This window comes from Anticarsia gemmatalis, chromosome 9, assembly GCF_050436995.1.
Source record: "Anticarsia gemmatalis isolate Benzon Research Colony breed Stoneville strain chromosome 9, ilAntGemm2 primary, whole genome shotgun sequence".
NCBI classification, from domain to species: Eukaryota; Metazoa; Arthropoda; class Insecta; order Lepidoptera; family Erebidae; genus Anticarsia; species Anticarsia gemmatalis.
Window position 1 is genome coordinate 3,867,474 of NC_134753.1, and position 11,240 is coordinate 3,878,713.

The 11,240-nt window shown below is 31.8% G+C and overlaps 1 protein-coding gene across 1 annotated transcript; it reads right to left on the bottom strand.

The window, feature by feature from the left end:
* Positions 1-1,131: 1,131 nt before the first annotated feature.
* On the bottom strand, positions 1,132-5,660 carry Xport-A (exit protein of rhodopsin and TRP A). The gene is made up of 3 exons (XM_076118280.1): positions 5,565-5,660; positions 4,630-4,775; positions 1,132-2,735 (listed from the first exon to the last, which is right to left on the bottom strand). The coding sequence occupies exons 1-3, from the start codon at positions 5,646-5,648 to the stop codon at positions 2,588-2,590; spliced, it is 378 nt and encodes a 125-aa protein (XP_075974395.1). The 5' UTR covers positions 5,649-5,660; the 3' UTR covers positions 1,132-2,587.
* Positions 5,661-11,240: the final 5,580 nt, after the last annotated feature.

The following is an 11,240-nucleotide window of genomic DNA, read 5'->3' on the forward strand; positions in this document are numbered from 1 at the left end:
TTCAAGCTACGCACAAAGCCTTTCTATAAGCCTAGCAATATATTAACTAGTTACTCGTAATAAGAACAGAAATAAATCACTAACTAAAGTACCATATGCATTACGAAGCCGTCATATCGTGCTTAAAATTGTAATTTTGCATGACCAAAAGTCATAAATCAGTTTAGATACAGGAGTTTGGTTGATAATCGTTATTTATGTTTTATTAACATTTTGTTTTTAGGAATATTAAATAAGCGTAAACTGTAGTGTGATTTATCACGCGAAGTAAATGTGATGTGCGTGGCCACTGGTCACTTGAATAAGGAGCTTTCACCAACTGGGCGTAACTGTATAATTTGTTTAGTAAAATAAATTATACAATTTGTGCAGATTAAATTTTAATGCTTACGTATTGTTTTTTAGGAAACTAAAACCCGCATTAGGCCAGCGTGGCGGACTCAAAGCCTAACCCTTCCCTCATTACGAGAAGAGATCTTTGCCCAACGGTGGGACGGTAATGGGTTAAATTTATTTATTATTTATTTATTAAAATCTTAAGCAAATTTGGATAAGTTTCAGATAGCATATCAGATGCAATTTTGACAGTAGTGCTCCTATATTTTCTGTCATGTAAACTGGCCCTATATTGTGTCTTCAAATATTTTTTGTTCGCAACTTGATAAAGCTGGTACAGTGAAACTAATTTTATTAAGAGCGTTGTTAACACTTGTTTATAATATTTATAATATTATGAAGTAAATGGCAGATGGATACTTGAGCGTATTATCTCAGCTGACGCAAGTTGAAAATACGCCCTGTGTGTTAATGCTCTTAGTTTATAGTTCGTTATGGTCAGCATTAAGAAATTAATTTTGTTATCATATTGCATTAAACAGTTCCCTAGATTCGTTTGTTGATTACATTTAAGTTAATTACCTTATGAAATAGGTATATTATGAGTCAAATGAAATATAACACAGCACTCATTAACCTATAAATAAATCTACAACTTTTTGTTCTGTTGATGTTTGACTGAACAAAAGCCAGCATTTGTATAGAGAATATTATATTGAAAAATATTCTTTTTTAGACAACTATTTTCATTTCAACGCGACTAAAAATACCTTTTGTTATGAAAACAAACAAGAAAAAAGTAATATTACGTTTTATTACATTTCTACAATATTATTAATATTTCAATACATTTCAATAATATTTGATGTTATATTAAAGTATAAAAGCTACAGTTCATCCTCGTCGTATTCAGTTTCATTTGACAAAAGCCTATGAAATTCTTTATTAAAATATTCTGATATCATATTCCAGACATTAACTGAATACCACACAACGACGCTCAAAGAAAATATTAGTCTAAATAATAAGCCGAGCATCGTAACAAAATTACTACGCCGAAGGTATTTTTTTCTCCAGTAGAATTTCCTTACTGAATTAGTTGTTCGAAACGTGAATACATAAAACGTGTATCGACCTTGTTTTTGGATACTAACAAACACCAATACGACGTTTAAAGTAAAGTTATAGATATTTTCGTACCAGCATGTACTAATAACGTAGAGTATATTGTATTTAATATAAAAAAAAACAAGAATAAATATATACAAATACAAAACTACGCAATGACATAAAACAATAAGCTATTCTAAAGTCATGATTGTAATATCTCTATGATATTATTATTACACAATATTAACATGAGCAGAGTAAATTTTAATAATACCAAGATCTTCTTAAGTTTAAAACTAAGAACTTAACATCCACTTAAGTTTAAATGCAGGAAAAGAAAGCAACGAGTGTGCGAAGAAATTTAAGCTGTTTAACAAAAGTTTTTTACAATGTGCAAAGGTAGCTTAAACGGTAAAGATTTAAAGAACAAGGAATTCAGAACACTAGTTTTACAAGTATATTTGTAATTACGTATACTAATTTAAATAACTTTAAAGTTTTACCAGAAGACAATGGAAAGGGGTTTGAAAAGTAAAGGTCCCTTAAGATACTTTATTTGTTGACCCGACGTTTCGATCGAATTGCGTCGACTACGGGCTGACTGATGGAGCTCCTTCTAGCACAAGTTTTTCGGCTATTAGGTATTTGTACAAATTCGCGTAAGTTGAAAATCGTTAATAAAAGGCGTACTTTAATTTTGATGCTTACAATACAGGTAGGAGATAAAAACGCGGTAATAACACCAAAATTAGAATAATATACATGATATTTCTTCCGTAAAAAAATCAAATGGTGAACAAAAAAGCTTGGATAACTAGATAAATAAATAAGGCGACTATAACAAATGTGAAAAAATACGCGAAATGAAATATAATTAGCAATATCTTACACAAGATTATTATCAAGAAGTAATTAGCACTAAAGTTCAAAAAGTTTAGACACAATGTTTTACAATTTTCTTCTAAAGTGATGCAAGCCATGTACTCTTAGTATTAACTGTTGAAGGCACACAGTTGTTAATGTAACAGCAGCGCAATAATCCGCAGTTTGACATTTAAAATTTGCTGTCAAATTAGTTCCTACGGAGCCCGCTAGAGGCGCTGATCAGATTTTCGTACAAAATTTAAATTTCGTAATCAATTTATTCGTCGTATGGAATGTCTGCTCCGTGAATCATATCGGAAACAATCTCGAAGACGATTTGAATATGTGGGTACACCAATGTAGTGAGCATCACAATACTATTTGCTATTACAAACAGTTTCATAGTCTCCAACCCGTCAGAGGATCTGAAAAATAATAACATTTATCAATTAAACGTTTTTATTCGTATAATGGAATGGTGGTCAAAGGTGAAGGTTGCAAATACAGTAACCCGTCTCTTTAAGATTACTATATTGCTATAAACAATTGTATTTTACTTTTTACTAATCTTATAAATGCGAATATCATTCAACCACGTCAAAATCACTGGACAGATTATGATAAAAAATTGTATAAAGATAATGTTAAAATTTGTTAAGTACATAGCTATTTAGATATCTCACGAACAAATGTTTTCTAGACGCTTCTTTTTAAGTAGTAATAAATATAATAATTAACTTACATTATGACGAAACAAAGTATAAGTCTTCTAGTTATAAATAAAACTATTTTGCAAGTTGACATCGTCTTGTGTAACTTTTAAAAGTTAATTAACTTTATAAACGGTTCCTTGCGAGCAAGTAAAAATAAGTGCCGTAGTGCAATATTTTAAACAAAAACAAGTTGGACAGTTTTTGTAATCAATTTTATAAAAGGCTTGCAGTTTAGAACTGAGTTATTACAATGTGAGTACTTTGTAGTATATTAGCCCCGTGATATATTTTCTTGACATGCCACTTATATAAGCAATATATTTTTTACTTTAGTAATTCATTTTGCACTAGTTGGTCCAAAGTAAAAACACTATCTGGATCAAACGAATAAATTTTTAGATATACTCGTAATTTTAATCGTTAAAATTATTCCTTCAGTATAATATTTAAACAATTTGCTCCTATTAATTTTGCTGCTATGCATACCAAGGATTATTTCAAATATTTGGGAAATACTTTTTGAAAAGACAATTGTTTCAAAGCAAATCTTAACGAATGATGTAGGTATTCCATTTTGTCAAATTTAAACATTATCTTTAAATAAAGCAAATTATTTTGAGTATACAGACTTATTGCTGCTGCATAATACTCTACTGCCAATCTTACTCCATTAAAAAATTACAGTAGTGAAAACAAAGTGCAAAGTTCACGCACAACACAATAATTATATTATCAAAGTAAAATTATTTAATTCATTATGTACAAAGAAAGCCATGACCTGTTTACATTTTTTCGAAATTAACTCATATAATTATCTTTTTTTACCACTTTGAAACTCTCAATTGAATACTTCCTGTACTTATTCAAGAAATATAAAGGCTTTACAAGATACAACTTTTACGGTATAACCGATTTTAAATGATCGCCGCTGAGCGCGTTTGTTCAAAAACATTAGCATCCGCGTGGCTGCTTCCGAAGTTACCCAAGTATTGACATTAAAGGCTCGTTTGGTCTATCTGATGGAAGGGTTTTAATAAGATACACTGATATTTAAAACAGTACAGCTGTTTACTATCTTAATAATAAAAGAAGTTTAAGATTTGACTAGTTACACAGTGTTTCGGTAATTTTCAATAAATTTTAAAACTGAATATGAGTGTATAAAACAAAAACTATTACAAATCAGAGCTTAAGTTTATTAATAAAATATGTAGTATATGTAAAAATATTACAGACTTATCATAATACCAGTTCAAGGCTGTTTAATATAATCGTGTTAGTGGCAACTCAGTAGTAGGCAATGTGTAACTTGTTTTTATTAAGTATCATTCTTTTCCGTATTGTATTGCTATTCAACAAATATTTGGACAACGATAATATGCTCGAATATTCCATTGAAACTAATTAAAATGGCAGAATTACCGATTAATTCGTCATTATAAGTTTTAAGTATATATTTTTATATAGAGTGCAAAGAGATAGAAAATAGTAAATTTGATACCATTAAACATTTGAATCAAGTCTAAACTGATTACATAATTTTTTACTCATCAGAGGTTTGATGTCTTCTTTAATTTATTACAATATAATAGTATTCACAATTTACCTCAACCACCCACCGAAGCCTTGTTCCTCATCATCCAATGAATCAACCTTCACTGGAGCTTGTTCAGTAGAAGCCGCTTCTTTGTCATCAACTTTTACTGCCTTTTTCTTAGCTGCTCCATTACTTGTTTTATTTTTCTTCATAATCTAGAAATCAAGTTTATTATTTATCTTACTTTTAATTAAGAATTCTCACTTCTCTCTTTTCTGCTTTTATATTAAAATATTTTTTTTTGCACGTGTAATTAAAAATAACGTATCTACTCATCAATCAAATAAAGCAATAACCGTTTCAAAAGGACGTTTTTGATAGAAACTTCCTTTTTACTAAAAAATTTAGTAACAATGTTCTAAAACGGTACCGCCCACACATAGTTCGACAAATTTAAACGAACAAAAACCATTTTAACAGCAATTTGTCGCTGCCACAAAGCTGTCCATAGTGCGTACACTGAATATTTCAAAAGTTTCGTTAAAAAACGATTCAAAACGTTTATCCAGGCGTAACTTTTGAATAGGCGAACAGATTTGACTGATTTTTGCGTACGCGAAGGCGAATTCTATTGGTTTTTTACGGGCGAGTATACATTGGTAAAATTGGACTTCAATATTCTTTTGTTTCTTGTACTATAAATTGGGTAGAACAACGATATTAAATTAGTTAATTTGACGAAGTTTGACTTTGCTGTTTCAAACTAGCCGCCAATCCAATTAAATTACCGGTAATCGTATAACCATTCATAATATCTATAGTTTTTACACTGCTTTTAGGCAATAATATCACTATGTACAATAACTATGAAAGCACTACCATCCTCCAGACCATTAAGAACAAACTTAAACATAGAGATACAGGCAAAATCCTTAGGCTAAACAAAACACTAGCGGGGTACAGCACCTGAGCACCTAATCAAATATTATTTGATTCAATATTACCTCTGCGGCAAGGGTGTGTGGTGGAAGAAACAAGAGGCACGCACGCCTCTCACGGTGAACACTAACACACCTAACGAACCGCATTCAGCGGGAAACCTCTCAAATGCTGATCGATACTTTACGTGCACCAAGTTTTTGGGTATTGGGTTTAGATGAGCGGAGCGGTTGGCGAGTTGTGCTGGAACATGGGATTAAAAAAAAGACAGAATATTCATACTTACAAAGATTTTTTAAATAAATTATTCGATGTTTTTCAATTATTTAAGGTACCTAGAAATGATTTTTGGCCTACGTGTGACCCGCGCAAAATGTTTAATGTAGTTAACTATCATCATTGACAGGTAGAGAACAAAACACCCCATTCACTACGATCCCAAAAACTTATTTTCGTGAAGTAATAACTATTAGAATACGCATTCATTAATCTAGCAAAGATGATTTTATTGTTAAAATAAATGTTACATAAAAACCTGAACGCTCCACATAAAATAAAATTAATGAATACTAACAAAAGTCACTCAATCCTCACCCTAACATTTTGTTGTCGACGCCTAACGCGATTATGAATTATTACCGGCGAGTGAATGAGTAAAATTCGGCTATGTTTGCCACCCTGGGTAATTTGCAAGCCGGTGAAAAATAAAGTTGTTTGAAAAAATATTTTGACGAAGACATTTTTGCGGTTCAGTGACATGTCATCGCCGTTTGTACATCCGTAAAGATAACAAATTATGATACTCCCTGAATAATTATTTCGAAACCATCATGTTTTGTGCTGCATTACAGATTAGACTATCGATTTCTGTGTTCTAATTTGTTAAGTGCAGGCGTAAAAACTGACTTGTGAAATTGATAGGGGTAGTATCATTATTGTTATTTTAACCGTTTGTCCTTTACGTTGAGTAAAGAACTTATACATTTATATTTATTTATTCATTGTTGTCGACAAGTCATCATTAGTCAATTTCATCCTTCCAATTTAATATAAAGTTTTAAAAATCAATATAAAATAGCGAATCGCTTGTTTACATTCTATCTGATATATGACGCTATTGATAAAGCTGATGTTATCAGAAAATTAATGGTTTTACGTCAGTTATAAATTATAGGGATTAATTTTATTTCTATGTTTGCAACAAATGTAGGATTTATTCAATGGTTCTGATTTCCAGTTTTATTGTGTATTGATTTATTTTTACAGTGCAATAATTTATAGCACAGAAATATTTATAAAATATACAGAGTGGCCAGTTTTTTTTTGTGAAATAAGTATTAGGCAGTACAGTCCCTGGCCAAATTATTAGACGCACTATAACATTTTATATTAAATGTTAATTATCAGGTCATATTACACAGATCTATGGTTTTTGCTAGATATAGTGTAATTTTTTTTATTATTCACCTATTTATCTCACTTTTCAACACAAATAAAACATCATACTATAGAAAAAAAATGAATTCATTAGACATTGAAAATAAAGTAAATGAATGTGACTAAATTTTAATATTTTGTTGGGCCACCTTTAGCCGCTATGAGAGCTTTTATTCTGCGTGGCATACTATCAATGCATGACTGTACCGTCTCCTGCATGCGAGGATGATGATTCCACACATGTATGATCTTTTCTAAGACCTGGGTTTTGTTAATGATCACATCTTTAGCCACATCTCTTTTCACGAGCTCCCACACGTTTTCAATTGGATTCATATCGGGGCTATTGCCCGGCCAATCCAACAGAGGGATGTTTTGTTCTGCTAAATATGCTTTGACAGACCGAGCTGTGTGACAGAGAGCTCCGTCTTACATAAAAGTGAAGGGTTCTCCATTTGGAAACCACTCTTGGAGCTGTGAATCAATCGATTTTGTAAGTCTTCTTTGTTCTGATCTTGTCTCATCATGCCATTTGCCACGTACAGACGTCTAGTACCCTGGCCACTGATGACTAACCAAATCATAACTTTTGTAGGATGCTTTACAGTCTGTAGGACACAGTCAGGATAAAACTTTTCTCCATGACGACGCCGCACAAATTGAGTTTTGGTTTGTAAAATTTCAAATTTACTTTCATCACTAAAGCAGACCTGAAAATAATAGAAAAAAAATAACATAAACATCAAGAGTAGCATATACTCTCGCTTAATTTCATAGAGAATTATAAAAAGTACCACTTCTGATCAAATAATAAAATCTTACCGATCTCCAGAAGTCCACATCTTTATCACACTACTGTTTGGCCCATTTCAGTCGCTTTGCCTTCATTGCAGCTGTTAACTTGGGTTTCCTGGCAGGGCGGCAGGCCTTAAAACCTAAATCATTCAATTTCCTTCTAACACTGCGCTCAGAAGTATTGACATTAGCTTCTTAGAGTTGCGATGTTATTAGTTTCGTGGTGGCAAATCGGTTTTCCAGGCATATTTTCTTTAAACATCGTTCTGACCTTCGAGTTAAAATAGGATTTCTGCCGCATCTCTTCTTTCGTTTGGGGCTTAATTCCTCCCCTGACTCAATTTCCTTCTTTATGCGACGTACACTAGCTTCAGAAATCTTCAGTCGTCGTGATATTTCTCGGTTTGAGAATATGTTAGCATCCACGAAGGCCTTTACTTCAGCTCTTTTACGTGGTGAAAAATCGCCTTTTTCACCCATGTTGAAAATGCTTTTATCGATTATTTAAACTGTGTACCGAAATAAACAAATAACTGCATAGCATAAAACTACGAAACAAATAACACAGCGCATAAAGTCACAAAAATATATCCGCAACTCAAAAACGCGCGCGACCGCGACTAGAACAGGTTTGGACTTACTTACGTTCGTTTTTCTAAAGTTTAACAAAGTATTGCCATATCTTAAAATAAATACAAATACGAAGTATAAAACAAATCTCTTTAATAAACTAACTATTTTATTTATGTAAAAATACAAAAATACTACATAAAAACTAGTATATAATACTAATCATTCAAAAAACTACAGTGCGTCTAATAATTTGGCCAGGGGCGGTATGTTGCTATATTAGTTCCTTGTGTGAAAGTTGTATTAACAAATGTCTTCCAATTTATGCGTCGAGTAAGTATTCATATTTAACATTAAATATTCTGTCCCCTTAATTTTCTTTCTCGTGGATTAGGACTAAAATACTAAGTGTTAGACAGTGGGGTACCTCTCATATCCTCGCGTTCATAAACAAACTGAGACATAATACAAAATAATAATACAATTTAACTTTCGTCGTAAAACATGAACATAATTAAAAAGTAAATATGAGCGATCGTAAAGTTTTACACGTGTGTTAAAACACACGCTGTATCATGTAATATTCGTGTCTATGTGTGTGTGCGCCAATACATACACGAGTTACCTCGTAGAGTATCGCTAACGAACTCATGTCTTTGACTCGGACAGGCGTTACAACGCGTATACAGGCTGTATCTTTATTAACAAAGTTATAATTATCGCATAATGTCGTAACTACGAAATATAGAGACTATTAGAAGTTTCAAAGGTTAAGCTCTGGATAGTGCGAGGTTGTTATTATGTTTTATATGATGTTATAAAAATGCTCAGAGTACCTATGGCACTAAACTTCATTAGGAGTTTTTAATTGGAAAAACTTAAGGAGCATTCTTAGAATTTAGACTGGCAGAAAATGCCCCTGGCATTAAGTCCGCCTTTATACAAATTTGTATATTAAGATTAAATAAATAAATATAATAAGTAAATTTAGAAAATATCTAATATCACAATGTCAGTTTAAAATAAAAGTGTCTATACTTCTTACTCATTTTTAATTTGTATTTTTTAACCTGTAACTTTCTCACTGCTGGACAAGGGTCTCTATTCCGAGCGAGGGAGGGGTGTTCTCAATTCATAGTGACGTTGCAAAAAAAAATAATTCTTGTGTAAACGATACTTACAACTACGAACTAACATGTAGATTCTTCATAATATTTGCTAATCATATACACAATATACGTGTGATTTTATTAACCGCTCCGGAAAAATGCAGGTGAAATATTTAACCTACTTTTTGAAGCTTGTAAAATAACTTACATCAGCGCACTGGCACATCAAAAAAGCATTTAAAAAGCACTTTCCATGCAGAAGAGAATGTATTACCTCTATTTCAGACGAGTGTAATACCTACATACATAGTAAAGATAAAATAGACTTGGCTCAAACTATCTCGCAACTGCGCTGGTAAAAGGTATTTTATACAAGTTACGATGCATGTATACCAAAAGAGCCTCACTGTGGCCTAATTTAGAAGTTTCTTGAATTTCACTATTATGAACCTTTAAATTCTACATTAAGCTCGTTATTTATTGCTGGTTCAGTTTAAAAGTTAATTTTAAGAATGTGTGAAAGTTTCCACTGCGGTATGGTAATTGAAATCATAAACTTGCACCGCGCGGTTTAATATTTAGTTGTATCATTTTGTGGTAATTTCTCTATTTTATATGAGTGTGAATTTTTTTTATTAAATTTTATTTTAAATAGAAAATAAGTGTGAAGCAAGTTCAGACCCATAGAAAATACATATTTAGGATGCTTTTTGAAACGATAGTGTTTAACTATCTAGAATATTGAGATGTATAAAGAATGCAGGAACGTTAATAAATACTTATTAACAGCTCCTATAATAAACTAAAACACACATTTAAACGTGCCGAAAGCAACAACCCTATCCTTAAAACTAGTGCATTACCGACACATTTGAAGCCAAACTAATGCTAAGAAATTTAACCAAAATATCAAGCTAATATATTTCACGCTATATCTAATAGACATAGTCTATGAATTACTAAGTAAGTGGTGAACGAAACACGCTGTAGAGAGCACAATTTCATGCTTACGCCACATCGACGCGTTAGTCTATTAGAAGCACTAGCAGCCCGTGACATGACACTACGTAATTGTAACCGAACAACGTATTGTTGCTCTTAGAGCATTGTGCGCTTATTAGATTATACTAATTGACAGCAGCTGATATGAATGCGAGCTGTTTCAGACTAGAAATGTTTCATCATTAGGATTTTCATTGGAAATACATTATTAATTTTCAATATGAAGCGTAGACTGCATTAATTATCTATGTATGAGTTTATCGATACGTACATACTAAGACTTATTAGTAAATGCTTTGAAGCTCATTAATAGTGTATTTTGGAAGTAGTTTTGATGGGGCTTTTTATAAAAACTGTGTTCCTTCAAGATCTACAAAGACATTACAGACAAACAACAACCAATTTGTCGTTAACTACTGATGTTTTATAGGTAACAACTATTGTAACAATTACTTAACGAAAATTGAATTGTATTCTTTAAATTGATTCCTTCCTTATTAGATGTAGGTACGAGCTGCGAGAGTTTATAAACTATCAAAAGATTTAAATAATTTTCTTGTGATCAAGTTTAACACAACAAAATAAACATTCGAAAATAAAATCACTTACTTAATAAAAATAAACACAGTATAAAAATAAACATGTGGCACGTGTAATCCAAAAAAATATAAAGGCCATACGAAAATTCTTTCCATTTTTCATTCCGTTGTTCTATTTTACAGAAAAATCTCATTAAGATTTCAAACGCCGAAAGGAAATAGAGAAGTCACATTCTGATTTTGCCGAACAGTAGCGCGATTCTCTACAGTCAGTACTATCGAGTAACGA

Bases quoted from the DNA above. Each gene is read 5' to 3' on its own strand.
- Xport-A (XM_076118280.1), bottom strand. From the start codon at position 5,648: ATGCGGTTCGTTAGGTGTGTTAGTGTTCACCGTGAGAGGCGTGCGTGC. The intron at 4,776-5,564 runs GTAATATTGAAT...CTTGATTTCTAG, and splicing joins CACACACCCTTGCCGCAGAG to ATTATGAAGAAAAATAAAAC. The intron at 2,736-4,629 runs GTAAATTGTGAA...ATTATTTTTCAG, and splicing joins GGCTTCGGTGGGTGGTTGAG to ATCCTCTGACGGGTTGGAGA.